At 43.7% G+C, this 14845-nt stretch overlaps 1 protein-coding gene across 1 annotated transcript in view; it reads left to right on the top strand.

Moving 5' to 3' along the window:
* LOC110074006 (E3 ubiquitin/ISG15 ligase TRIM25) overlaps positions 1-14845 on the top strand; it is a 31664-nt gene that overhangs the window by 11651 nt on the left and 5168 nt on the right. Inside the window, exons 4-8 of the mRNA XM_020783794.3 lie at positions 804-960; positions 2172-2240; positions 5329-5409; positions 6841-6867; positions 9350-9442. Of these exons, the coding sequence (XP_020639453.3) occupies positions 804-960; positions 2172-2240; positions 5329-5409; positions 6841-6867; positions 9350-9442 (427 nt within the window). The remainder of the gene's footprint in view (positions 1-803; positions 961-2171; positions 2241-5328; positions 5410-6840; positions 6868-9349; positions 9443-14845) is intronic.

Genomic DNA, 14845 nt, shown 5'->3' with positions numbered 1-14845 from the left:
ATATCCTGCTTTTCTTCCAGCCGCCTCCTGGAAAGCATACATGGCTCCTCTCCTCCACCGTTTGACCTCACAACAATAACCCTGTGAGGTTGAGAGATAACGTGGCCCAGTTACTTAGTAACTGTCATGACTCACTGCTGGACCTTGTCTGGCTCACCCATGTCTCATGATACCACTAACCACTAGACCACACACACAGGCTTGATTTTGAGAGAGCATTTGCTGAAGCAGACAGTGTTGGGACCTTACCTGACATTGTACGGTTGTACTCATGATCCATTTTTCTGTGGTAAAGTGGGTGAATTTTGAGACAGTGCTATGTGTAAAGTGACTTCATACAGCCGAGTCTTAAAAAAGTTCTCAGAATTAGTAAGTACACTTAGGATTATGGCCTTAGCTTGGCTTCCTTAAGAGGGAAGGTGTGCTCCCATTGGCTTAGAGCAGTGATTCCCAACCTTGGGTCTCTAGATGTTCGTGGACTTCAGCTCCCAGAAATCCTTGCCAGTAGAGGTGGTGGTGAAGGCTTCTGGGAGTTGTAGTCCAAGAACATCTGGAGGCCCAAGGTTGGGGACCACTGGCTTAGAGTACTGCTTTTCTTAATTTAGAGATGAAAAGGGTAGCCTAGTCTTGAAGGAAACTTGAACTGCAGAACAGAAGGTACTGCAAAACAAGACCAAGTAGGGACAACCATGTATCTCTACTCTGTCAGGTAGTGTACATAGTGTCTTCATCAGGCAGGATGTGATAGGACTCCTCGTTGTTTTGAAAGTGAATCTACATCAGGATTTCCTGCTTTATTTCAGAAAGCAGCAAAACTGCGTCCAGTGCTCTTCAAAGATGTATTCATTCCCAAGATAGAATTGGATCAAAACCTGATACATACGGTCTATCAGAATGCCTGTGGCTTCAGAGAAAATGTGAAGCAATTTTTGACTCAGCCCAAGGAACAGAAAAATGAAGGTGATTTATTTAATCATTTTTTTAAAAAATTGGCCAGTTTATGCCTTTTTTCTTCTTACCTTGTTTCAGTAATATATGGCAGCATTATTATTTTTTTAATTGTGTGAATGGATGTCTACAGAATCAGAACATACGGCGGTCATGTTCTTCTTAAAGAAGTAGTTCTAGAAGTCACATAGATGTGACCTGAGGGATTAAAATTTAAGGGCGAGGGCTAGCCTATTGAGTTGGACTGTGCACATTCCAGACAGCAGCTGGCTTGTTGTTGGGGAGATATTGGCTTGGTTCTGTGGATAAATACTGGTATATCTGTCCTCCATCGGTAAGGTGGGTGTATGAATGTCACATTTGTTGTAGCGTAGTCCTGGAGAATGTAGTCCCCTAAAATATCAGCTCAAGACCAGTGTGGGCACAGCTAACTAGGTAATAAAATAATTCTAGTCACCGTGTGCAGGACCTGTGGGGAAAATCCTGATTTGCTTAATGATCAAGAAGATGGAACTGTTCGGTGCCACTGCAGGTTCCTAAATTTCAGAATCCGGACATGCAGGCCAGAATGTTAGATGGTTAAAGAAGGTAAGCTTTATTCAGAGGAACTCCTCTAGAAGGGAAGCAGACATCATTTGTTTATTACAAAGAGTGGCATATATTCAACCTATAAAGTGTATTGGCTAAATTATTTTTTCCTCATCTGTTTTGGGCTGTCTCACCAAGACACCTCTCAACAAGCAGTTTCAGTATTTCATTAAGTCATAAGATTCCTTTTGGTAGGCAATAACGGGACATGCAATGTTATTTTTCCCCTCATCATGGTCTCCACTCCTTGTACAAATCCTTTGCACAAAATAAGTGTTATTTCCCTTTTAAAAGTCAATTCTCACACTGTTAAGCAAGTCAATTTTTCAAATCACAAAAGGGTTTAGTTTGTTTTGTGGGCCATAGGATATGACAGATGTCTTTGAATACTGGATCGACAAAATAGGCAGTTCCACTGGTTTCAACTCTGATTTTATCAGCTTTGACTTAACTAGAGTCAGCCTTAAGTGATGTTAAGGTCACATTGGCAATAGCAATAGTAACTATATGTTAAATGCAGGTCTGTGTATGATGCTACGAGGTAACACCCTGGCATTAGTACTTGCTTTTGCCCTGAACGTCCTGTGTAATGGATAGCTAATAGCTGTTATGCTCATAGCTGTATATACTTTCAGGAAATGCCCAGTGGAAAACCAAAGCACAGACCCAACATCCACAGCCAGGAAGAAAGAATGCTGCTTCAGGTAAGTGTATAAGCAAAGCAACGCTAGTTGCCAAACCCCTTTTTCTAAAGGAATAAATGTGTACTCTTTTAAAGAACAAAAGATGTTATGATAGAAACATTGTTTCTTGTACCGATTTCTCTTGTTCTGCTACCCTTGCTCAAACAAATGTAAGGTTTTGACACCTGTTTAACGTTGCTAACAGTGGCTGAAATCAGGTAGTAAGTCACAACTAAAGTAGACCCATTGATTCTGTGGAAGTTGCAGATTCACTAGATCCCCACGCAATTATCAGGGTGCTGATTGTGACACTGATCACTCCCTCGTGTGTAGTAGAGTAAAACTGTGAATAAAGAGATTGTATCACCCAAAAAAGGAAGATCACGTATTGACATCAGCAAGACTCGCAATCAAAGAAAAGTGGAGGAATTCACGTAAGCACTTGAGGAAACCCTTCCAGGCCCGGCTGATGCAAATGCACCTGAACGATGGATGGGAACATTTCAAGAACGCTGTTTATAACACCACCTTGTCCACATTTGGCAAGAAGACCAAAACGAAAGCAGACTGGTTTGAACCCCATTCTGAGGAGTTGATGCCAGCCGTCGAAAAGAGGAGAGCCCTAGCAGCACACAAAGCATATCCTAGTGAGTACAACTTGGCAACAGGCTACCAGGAGATGTTCCAACAATTATTGGCTTCAGCTCTGCTCTCAGATACAGATAGCAGCGGACACAGGTAACATCAAAGGAATATATGATGGTATCAAGCAGGCTTTAGGTCCAATACAGAAGAAATCTGCTCCCTTGAAGTCTACTACAGGCGTGATCATCCAGGACCGAGCACAGCAAATGGACCGTTGGGTGCAGCACTACTCTGAGTTATATTCCAGAGAGATTGTAGTAACTGAAGAAGCATTAAACAACATTGAGTGCTGGCCTGTCTTGGAAGAGTTGGACAGCGAACCAACTTTAGCAGAAATAAAAGCGGCCTTGGATTCCCTCGCCTCCGGCAATGCACCTGAAATGAATAACATCCCTGTTGAAGTGCTGTAAAGAGATCATCACCACCAAGCTGTATGAAATCTTTTGTCTTTGCTGGAGGGAAGATGGAGTACCACAGGACATGAAGGATGCAAACATCGTGACATTGTATAAGAACAAAGGCGACAGAGGTGACTGCAATAACTACCATGGCATCTCTCTTCTCAGCATTATAGGGAAGCTGCTTGCCCGTGTTGTGCTGAAGAGACTCCAGGTACTTGCAGACAGAGTCTATCCAGAATCACAGTGTGGATTTCGAGCTAATAGATCCACCACTGACATGTTATTTTCCCTCAGACAGTTGCAGGGGAAATGTAGGGAACAACGACAGCCACTCTTTGTGGCCTTCATTGATCTTACAAAGGCCCTTGATTTGGTTAGCAGGGACGGCCTTTTTAAAATACTCCCCAAGATTGGATGTCCACCTCAACTCCTTAACATCATCAGGTCCTTTCATGAGGAAATGAAGGGCACTGTAGTTTTTGATGGCTCAGTATAATAATAATAATAATAATAATAATAATAATAATAATAATAATAATAATAATAATAATAATAATAATAATAATAAAAATTTATAGTCATTGTAAGTATATACACATACAATGAAATTCACAGACACCCAGAGACCAGACACATGCACACACACATCCCTTTGACATCTGAAGTGGAATGAAACAGGGCTGTGTCCTCATGCCGACCCTGTTTGGGATCTTTTTTGCTGTCGTGCTGAAACACGTCTTTGGAACTGCAACAGAAGGTGTCTATCTCTGGAGTAGATCAGATGGAAAGCTCTTTGCAAAGACCAAAGTCCAGCTGAAATGCAGGACTTCCTGTTCACCGATGATGCAGCCATTGTTGCCCACTCTGCTGAAGACCTCCAATAACTCATGAATCGTTTTAGCAAGGCCTGCCAAGACTTTGGATTTACAGTCACCCTGAAGAAAACATAAGTCATGGGCCAGGGTGTGGACTCACCTCCCTCTATTACCATCTCCACGCAAGAATTGGAGGTTGTTCATGACTTTGTGTACCCTGGCTCAACAATCTCTGACATTCTCTCCCTAGATGTCAAGCTGGATAAACGCATTGGGAAAGCAGCTACCATGTTCTCTAGACTCACAAAGAGAGTATGGCTCAATAAGAAACTGACGGCATATACCAAGGTCCAGGTCTATAGAGCCTGTGTCCTGAGCACACTCCTGTACTGCAGAGAGTCCTGGACCCTTTGTGCATGGCAGTAGAGGAAGCTGAACACGTTCCATATGCATTGCCTCCAACACATTTTTGGTATCACCTGGCATGACAAAGTTCCAAATAGAGTAGTCCTAGAACGAGCTGGAATTTTCAGCATGTATACATTACTGAAACAGCAATGTCTGTGTTGGCTTGGGCACATCGTGAGAATGGCTGATGGTCGGATTCCAAAAGATCTGCTGTATGGAGAATCAGTGCAGGGAAGTCACCCCAGAGGGAGACCACAGCTGCGATACAAGGACATCTGCAAGCGGGATCTGAAGGCCTTAGGAATGGACCTCAACCGATGGGAAACTTTGACATCTGAGTGTTCAGCCTGGAGGTAGGCGGTGCATCATGGCCTATCCCAAATTGAAGAGACCCTTGTTCAGCAGGCTGAGACAAAGAGGCAGTCCTGAAACCAGCAAAATCAGGGAGCTGGACAGGGGACAGATTGTATTTGTCTTCAGTGTGGAAGGGATTGTCAGTCTCGAATTGGCCTCCTCAGCCACACTAGACGCTGTTCCGAGTCCTCTGTTCAGAGCACGTTACCATAGTCTCTAGAGGCTGAAGGGTGCCTTAAAAATAATTAACAATAAATAAATAAAAAGCCCTTATACAGGACTCCTTTTGAAGAACTATGACCCCAGAAAGTACCACAACCACTTTCCTTTTTTGGCACTCTGGTAACAGGAAGTACAGCCTGGAGGAGACCCTTATGGGTCTGTGGGTTTTTGTACTCTACGTTCCACGTTCACTTACGTGTCACATTGTGCTACATGAGCCTTTTGTGTGTAATTGTGTCTGCTGTGTCTGATCTTTTCCTAAAGATGCTTCAAAAGGAAACGATTCCCCGTCAAAGCCTTTACAGGAGAAGGCTAGAGAGGATGCTGCTGCGGCTTCTGAGACCAGTGAGTGTTAAGGGGAGATTGCTATGACTGTTAAAACAAATGTCGTCTCCTTTTTTCCAAGCAAGTCTTTCAGAATCTCTGAAGCTCAGAGGAAATGGGAGGAGTCCTCTGGGGTTTTGACTGCAAGTCTGAAGATTCTCCTTTTGCTTGCAGTAGGCTTCCTTCTCATCACAACCACCCCACCTGCCATTAGGCAATGTGAGGTAGCTGCCTCAGGTGGCAAATCCGGTAAATTCACCCTGCCATTCCATATTGCTGCTTTGTGCAACTTTTTCAAGCTAGCTGTTTTCCACCTGCCAGGCTCTGAGGACCTTTCCAAACCCCAGGTTAGGATCATGGGAATGGCATGGCTCTGGGATACCCTCTATGGCTTCACTTGAAATGAGTGATATTAAGTGAGAGGTTAGGTATTGGTCGGATGAAGTCTGAACAATGCTTCCCCCTGTCTTCCTTTTTGTCCCTTCCGGTACATTTGGCAGTTTCTTCCAGGCCACTGTGGGGGGTGGGGAGTAACAAGTTCCTTGAGGTGAGGAACTGTGGCGTTCTGTACATTTATGACACCATAGCAGGTATCTGCTGCCGTCAAGTCAAAAGGTGGTGGTGATCACTGCAGTAGCCGTGCATGGGGGCTTACCTGTGAGCCTGTGAATGTCCCTGGGGCTTGCCGTTGTTTAACCTTTGTTCTTAAAAGCAGTCAGAGGAGAACAAACATATCCACAAATTCTGGGAAGAATAATTTGACAAAGGGGAAAAGTCATATCCCAATATTGAACTACTCTAGAGCCATCATCTTAGAGCTGCATAGCTGGAAGGGACCCTATAGAATAAACACACACACACACACACACACACACACACACACACACACACACACACACACACACACACACACACACACACACACACACACACACACACACACACACACACACACACACACACACACACACACACACACACACACACACACACACACACACACACACACACACACACACACACACACACACTGTATTGCTTTGTAGCCAGACAGGCTGTACGCAAGAGCATAGATTAGACTGATCTCAAAAATAATATTTGAAATCTAATGTAAATGCATAAAAACAAGCAATAAAAGCATAGAATAATGCAGTAATAATAATGTTGCATTTTGTGATGATTCTTGCAGCATCCATTTTTCTTTGATTTTTTTTTTCTTGATTTGGCTCATCATCCAGTGAAGGATGGGGTCTTCATACATTGCTTTCTAGATATCAGCACCACTGATTACAGCTCTCCAAAAGCACTGGATAAGTTCCCTCTGTTTCAATGGATCCATCCAAAACTCTCTCACTTTTAATTCTTGATGTCCCATTTTTAAAATATTCTAGGATATATCATTTCATATTCAGTGACTAACTCAGATTTTTCTTCTCTTTCCCCTCACCACAGAGCAGAGAAGACGACCTGCTAAACGCGGTAAGTTTGATCTTACAAAGATCAACTCTTCACTTTATTTCCACAAATATATCAACATTGTTTTGAAATATTTTGAAGAATAGCTGTCTTCTGAGCAGAGTGGAAATTATACATCTGGAGAGCATACCAAAGAATATTCTTGAAACCTCAGCAAGATCACACATACCCTTTTTTTCCATTATGATATTTTTTCCCCTTAGGGGACACTTTCCCCCCTAAATATGGCGTGGATGGGAGAGCCTACATATTGTTTTAGTAAAGTGTCATTTATTTTAAAAGAAGTGTATTTTGTAATTAGTGACCTTTCAGTTGCTTCTAGTTTTATTTGGATGTGGGAATGATGTGATTCCTGGAGCATCCTGAGGCTGGAAAAAATGGCTCTAGCATCCCTTCTTTAAAAATTGTTTTTTTGGCCCATTAGAGAGAAAGAAAGTAAGCAAAATAATGTACATCATGTATGTATGAATTTGATGTGTGTGGAATTTTTTGGGGGGGGGGTTCTATCTAAAATAAGTGCCCCTGCAGTTGATGTGTTCTGTGATCAGGGGAGTGTTGGGGGGGAGGTTTTGGCCCTTTGCAGAGATTTCCGCTGTCGTGTGGTTAGAATCCCCAAAAAAGGATCATAGAGATTCCCTTGATAGCTTCCCCTTTTCATAGCATCCCTTTTGCTAGTCTCTCTGCACTCTGGAATTTAAACATTTTCATGAAGAACCAGGTCTGTACTTGTGTGGGCTCCCCCCAAAAATCAGGATGCTACATTGTTTGGGGACCCTACATGAATACAGAACCACCCCCCTTCCAGTGCTCAGTTGGCAGTGGGAATAGGGTAGAGGAGGTAGAATGCAGGCTCTCCCATGGTTATTTCACATCATTCTAAATGTGAGAGATTTTTGTCAAGTTCTGTCAACCTCCGTTTCCCCTGTGTAAAATGGAGTCGCAGTGGCGGATACCTAGAATGTTGATAAATCTAAGAAAGATGCTGCACTCTTCCCCCTCCCACCTTCCCCTTCTGTCAAATCTGTATATACATGTCATGTTCCTTGAATAAGTCTATTGGCCAAAACCCTGTGGCACAACTTTACACCTGTAACTCGAGGTTGCAGCTGTGGTTGTTGCTGTAGCACCAAGGAGGAGATGGTGTTTGCAAAGCCCTTTTGCCAAAGTATTTGCATATCTGATCATGCTAGGTGCAACCTATTGTGCAGTTGAATAGTGCAATTCCTTGTTGCAGAATGTAACATGCAGCACATTTATTACACTGATTTGAACAGAATTTGGCCCACTGAGCATTGATATGGACTAGTTTATTTCCTCCTGCACTTCAGGTTCCTTTATGGGCAAGCCGCCAGAGGGAGTGTTAGAGCCAAATGATGTTCCAACTGTATGAGGGTCTGCAGAGATTTCTTCTCAGAAACTCCTATAAGCAAGACTGAAATCGCTGAGAGGGTGGGGGTGGTAAATAGGGACACCTCCTCTGGATGTGGGGTTTATTTAATATGCTGCCTACCAATAAAGTTCTTAAATTACTAGTACTTAAAAATGGTTGGTTGGTTGTGTTTAATTTTGATTTTATAACTGTTACACTTACGGCTTTGAATTGTTCTTATCTTATTTGTTTAGTATGTAAACCACCCAAAGTGGCCTTGGCAGCCAGATGGGTGGTATAGAAGTTAAATGAATGAATGAATGAATGTGGTTTCTGGTCTTTTAAAGAAATACAGAAAAACTAACATTTGTTACCAGTACAGTCATGCCTTCTCTTTCTGTCAGACAGGAAGTGCTTTTAGTCTTGTGGGACCTCATTGGCCAAATCCTGTCAGCTCCCTTAATCTCTTGGAAGGCTTGGGGGTGCTGTGTGAATTGGTGATAGTTAAGGGAGCTGCTTTCTCTGCCTCTGTGGTGCCTTATCAGGTCAGCGGTAGGCTCAGCAGCAGCAGAAGAGAGATCCTCTTTCCCCCTCTAACCTCCCTCCAAACCTTCCATGTTCCTGAACATGAGGCCCCATGGAATACAAAGCTGTCAGTCTTCAAAAGGAGTTGGAGCCTAGGCAGACAGTACCATTCTGTAGCTCATGCAGGATTGGGCCTTTAGAGTGCCGGAGCTCCCAGGAAGCCTAACCACTAGGTCCATAGTGAGGAATGCTCAAGAGTTCCATAGTCTAAAAACATCTGGAGGGACCACATGGTGCCTTCCCAATTTAATGGAGAGGAATAGTGTGTAATCTTAGAGTAAAAGATGAACCCTATTCAAGCCCAAGGGGATTGAAATCTGAATGGACATTGATTTTATTTATTTATTTAAAATATTTTAATCTCGCCTTTCTCCTTAAAAATAACTCAAGGCAGCTAGGAGTCGGCTGCAAAATACTACTTTGGCTATTTCAGAGCTGCAAAGTAATATTTAATATGTTTTTAACTACAAATACAACTCTTTCTCTCTTTCTGCAACCCCTCCCCCATTTTTCCCCTTCCATTAACTACAGCACAAAGTCCCAATCCGAGAGGTCGAAGTGTTAGCGCAAATCCAGGGACCCTTGATGCCTTTTTGAATAAATCAAGAGATGAACTTTTGGAATGTAAGTTCAATCTGTTCCATAGAAATCCACTTGCCCAGCACCCACTTCCACTCTGGTTAGCACTCTTGACAGAAAATGAGCCAAAAGAATGCCCAAAAATGACATGGAAGGATCCAGGAAGAATTTGCATACCTGTCCTGGGAAGCGTTTGTGGAAAACCTTGCTGAAGATAAAATTATCTAGCCTGTCGAAAAGAGCTGCGAAACATCACTCCCCCACCCCTCGCTACAGTCCCCATGGCAGCTCCTTCCTTTCCCTCGCCATCAGCTTTGCATTCAGAGAGCTGCAGTTCTGCAGGACCCAGAGGACCACAAAGTTTCCCATCTCTGAGAGGGAAGAACAAGACTTTCTGGAAAAAAAAAATACTTTTTTTTCCCCTCCAGAGGTAGATAAAAACAAATTAGTTTGTTTCAGGAACAACAGAAACAATATGAGGGTTTTTTTTATTGGATTACAATCCATTTCGTCTGACACTTGAAGCATCATATCCTTAGCCTTCCTTGTGTCTGAAGGGAGTGAGTGGTAACCCATGTAAAGTCACATTGTAATAGATTTGTTGGTGTTAGACGGTCCGCAATACTTTTGGGGTTTTGTTTGTGGGTTTTTTTGTTTTTGTTTGTTTTCTGCTGTTTCTAAAAAAAAAAAGGGCTAGTATGGCTCTCGCAAAAAGCAGGTCTTGGCTTCTAGCCTTTCAGAGTGTCAGGTAGCAGGGCAGCTTCTGCATTGGAGAATCCAGGAGATATGTGTGAGCTTTCGAGATGCTTTTGAGAGTCCCAAAGGCTCCTGCATAAGCACAGCAGTCACTGGATCAGAGGACAGATTCTGTTATATGAATCAGTAACTATTTACCTCTGTTGGAGTCATGAAATGAACAGGCTGATAGTTTATGTAGTCACAAGTAATTAGGATAGCAAATAGTCTTAGAGTATAGAAGTTAAAGAAGTCAGCCACGCACACAGAAGGATTTCTGCCAGCAGTGCTCCTGATGGGGCGACTAGTAGGAGAGGATCTCGAATCAGACTGCCCTTCCCCCAGGAGGACTGTGTTTTATTAACCTTACAAGCTCACAGATAGTTGACAGGGTTCAGATAGGACAATGGTTACATAATGCCATTAGGATTGGCCCAAGGAAAGGCAACTAAGCAAGCTCTCTATCACATATGAGAAAGAAGAAGAATGGGTATCCACGCCTCTCAGTAGCAGCTGCATAATGCTGGGAGGGTGTGCCCTCACTACAAAAACAGTGTGGCTTAGCAACCTTGGGAATGGCACCCCCACATACCTCAAAAAAGGATACAGTGGAGCCGGATCAGTCAAAGAGACTGCGGGCCTAGAGTACAGTAGTTCAACCTATGACAAAGGCTTGACCACGTTTTGGGCTTTTAAGTTAAGAAAAAGGCTATGTAATGGAGTGGGGATGATCAATGTGTGAAACATTAGGCATGGTGTAGAGAAATCGTGTAGAAGGATTTCCCCCCCTTCTCTCTCAATATTCAAACTGTGGAGCTGAATGATGGGAGAGTCAGCAAAGCCAAAAGGGAAGTGCTTACTTAGCATTGTATACAAATTGCTAACTTGCTTATTCCCACATAAAGTATGAAATTCAGAGGATGTGAACAATAGCAAGGTGGTGGTGGTTGTGTGCCATCAAGTTGGAACCAACTTATAGTGACCCTAACAGGGAGGGCCTTCAAGGTAATTGAGGTATTTAGGTGCTGATTTGGCCACTTCCACATCCCCAAGACTCAGGCCGCCTGAGTCCTAGTCCATCACTCTATCCACTACACTACACTGGGTATCAGTAGCAGGGTTAGGTGGATTTAAATGACGGTTAGATAAACCATGGAGGATAAGGCCATCAGTGGCTCGTACTCACGGCTGCTATCTGCCATTTCCATCACAAGTGCCACCCGGTCTCTGGATACCAGTTTGTTAGGATACATGAGCAGCAAATGTGTGTGTTTAGTCGTTTAGTCGTGTCCGACTCTTCGTGACCCCATGGACCAGAGCACGCCAGGCCCTCCTGTCCTCCACTGCCTCCCGGAGTTGTGTCAGGTTCATGTTGGTTGCTTCGCAGACACTGTCCAGCCATCTCATCCTCGGTCGTCCCCTTCTCCTCTTGCCATCACACCGTCCTAACATCAAGGTTTTTTCCAAGGACTCTTTTCTTCTCATGAGATGGCCAAAGTACTGGAGCCTCAGTGAGCATTCAGGGTTGATTTCCTTTAGAACTGATAGGTTTGTTCTCCTTGCAGTCCAGGGGATTCTCAAGAGCCTCCTCCAGCACCACAATTCAAAGGCATCAATTCTTCGGCGGTCTGCTTTCTTTATGGTCCAGCTCTCACTTCCATACATCACGACAGGAAAAACCATAGCTTTGACTATTCGAACTTTTGTTGGCAAGGTGATGTCTCTGCTTTTCAAGATGCTGTCAAGATTTGTCATCGCTTTCCTCCCAAGAAGAAGGCGCCTTTTAATTTCATGGCTGCTGTCTCCATCTGCAGTGATCATGGAGCCCAGGAAGATAAAATTTGACACTGCCTCCATATCTTCCCCTTCTATTTCCCAGGAGGTGATGGGACCAGTGGCCATGATCTTAGTTTTTTTGATGTTGAGTTTCAGACCGTTTTTTGCACTCTCCTCTTTCACTCTCATTACAAGGTTCTTTAATTCCTCCTCACTTTCTGCCATCAGAGTGGTATCATCTGCATATCGGAGGTTGTTGATATTTCTTCCGGCAATCTTAATTCCGGCTTGGGTTTCTTCCAGTCCAGCCTTCCGCATGATGTATTCCGCATATAAGTTAAATAAGCTGGGGGACAATATACAGCCTTGCCGTACTCCTTTCCCAATTTTGAACCAATCAGTTGTTCCATGACCAGTTCTAACTGTTGCCTCCTGTCCCACATATAGGTTTCTCAGGAGACAGATAAAGTGGTCAGGCACTCCCATTTCTTTAAGAACTTGCCATAGTTTGCTGTGGTCCACACAGTCAAAGGCTTTCGCATAGTCAATGAAGCAGAAGTAGATATTTTTCTGGAACTCTCTGGCTTTCTCCATAATCCAGCGCAAGTTAGCAATTTGGTCTCGAGTTCCTCTGCCTCTTCGGAATCCAGCTTGTACTTCTGGGAGTTCTCGGTCCACATACTGCTGAAGCCTACCTTGGAGGATTTTGAGCATAACCTTGCTAGCGTGCGAAATGAGTGCAATTGTACGGTAGTTGGAGCATTCTTTGGCACTGCCTTTCTTTGGGATTGGGATGTAGACTGATCTTTTCCAATCCTCTGGCCACTGTTGAGTTTTCCAAACTTGCTGGCATATTGAATGTAGCACCTTAACAGCATCATCTTTCAAGATTTTAAATAGTTCAGCTGGAATGCCATCACCTCCACTGGCCTTGTTGTTAGCCAGGCTTTCTAAGGCCCACTTGACTTCGCTCTCCAGGATGTCTGGCTCAAGGTCAGCAGCTACATTGTCTGGGTTGTCCGGGATATCCAAATCTTTCTGATATAATTCCTCTGTGTATTCTTGCCACCTCGTCTTGACGTCTTCTGCTTCTGTTAGGTCCTTCCCATTTTTGTCTTTTATCATGTTCATCTTTGCGCGAAATGTTCCTCTAATATGTCCAATTTTCCTGAACAGATCTCTGGTCTTTCCTTTTCTGTTATCTTCCTCTATTTCTTTGCATTGTTCATTTAAGAAGGCCCTCTTGTCTCTCCTTGCTATTCTTTGGAAGTCTGCATTCAAGTTTCTGTAGCTTTCCCTATCTCCCTTGCATTTTGCTTCCCTTCTCCTCTCTGCTATTTCTAAGGCCTCGTTGGACAGCCACTTTGCTTTCTTGCATTTCCTTTTCTTTGGGATGGTTTTCGTTGCTGCCTCCTGGACAATGTTACGAGCCTCTATCCAAAGTTCTTCAGGCACTCTGTCCACCAAATCTAGTTCCTTAAATCTGTTCTTTACTTCCACTGTGTATTCATAAGGGATTTGGTTTAGATTATACCTGAGTGGCCCAGTGGTTTTTCCTAATCTCTTCAGTCTAAGCTTGAATTTTGCTATGAGAAGCTGATGATCAGAACCGCAGTCAGCTCCAGGTCTTGTTTTTGCTGACTGTATAGAGCTTCTCCATCTTTGGCTGCAGAGAATATAATCAATCTGATTTCGATATTGCCCATCTGGTGATTTCCATGTATAGAGTCGCCTCTTGTGTTGTTGGAAAAGAGTGTTTGTGATGACCAGCTTATTCTCTTGACAAAACTCTATTAGCCTTTGTCCTGCTTCGTTCTGAACTCCAAGGCCAAACTTCCCTGTTGTTCCTTTTATCTCTTGGCTCCCTACTTTAGCATTCCAGTCCCCTAGAATGAGAAGAACATCTTTCTTTGGTGTCAGTTCTAGAAGGTGTTGTAAATCTTCATAGAATTGTTCAATTTCAGTCTCCTCAGCAATGCTGGTTGGTGCATAAACTTGGATTATTGTGATGTTGAATGGTCTGCCTTGGATTCGTATTGACATCATTCTATCATTTTTGAGATTGTATCCCATTACAGCTTTTCCCACTCTTTTGTTGACTATGAGGGCTACTCCATTCCTTCTACGGGATTCTTGCCCACAATAGTAGATATGATAATCATCTGAGCTGAATTCGCCCATTCCTGTCCATTTTAGTTCACTGATGCCCAGGATGTCAGTGTTTATTCTTTCCATCTCCTGTTTGACCACCTCCAGCTTCCCAAGGTTCATAGATCTTACATTCCAGGTTCCTATGCAGTATTTTTCTTTGCAGCATTGGATTTTCCTTTCACTTCCAGGCACGTCCACAGCTGAGCGTCCTTTCGGCTTTGGCCCAACCACTTCATTAGCTCTGGAGCTACTTGTACTTGTCCTCCACTCTTCCTCAGTAGCATGTTGGACGCCTTCCGACCTGAGGGGCCCATCTTCCAGCGTCATATCTTTTAGCCTTTTGTTTCTGATCATGGGGCGTTCTTGGCAAAGATACTGGAGTGGCTTGCCATTTCCTACTCCAGGTGGATTGCGTTTAGTCGGAACTCTCCACTATGTCCTGTCCGTCTTGGGTGTCCCTGCACGGCATAGCCCATAGCTTCTCTGAGTTACTCAAGCCCCTTCGCCACGACAAGGCAGCAATCCATGAGCAGCAAAACAAACAAACAAAAACCCACTGGGACTCTCCTGTCCTCCTGGGAGGCTCCCCAGAGGCATCTGAGTGTCTGTGGTAGGAGGAAATGGAATGCTGGACTAGATAGGACTTCGGCCAGATCCAGCTGGACTCAAGGAATGGATCTCAGGAGGTGGTTATGCAGATGGGGGCATGGCTGATTATCAGTGCCTGGAGAAAAAGGTGGCTTCCTCTTCAGTCTGACATGGGAGAGAGAACATAGTTTTCCCACG

The sequence above is a fragment of the Pogona vitticeps genome, chromosome 2 (genome assembly GCF_051106095.1).
Source record: "Pogona vitticeps strain Pit_001003342236 chromosome 2, PviZW2.1, whole genome shotgun sequence".
Classification (NCBI taxonomy): Eukaryota; Metazoa; Chordata; class Lepidosauria; order Squamata; family Agamidae; genus Pogona; species Pogona vitticeps.
Note: the sequence above shows the minus strand (reverse complement) of the source record. Positions and strands in the feature narration are given on the sequence as shown.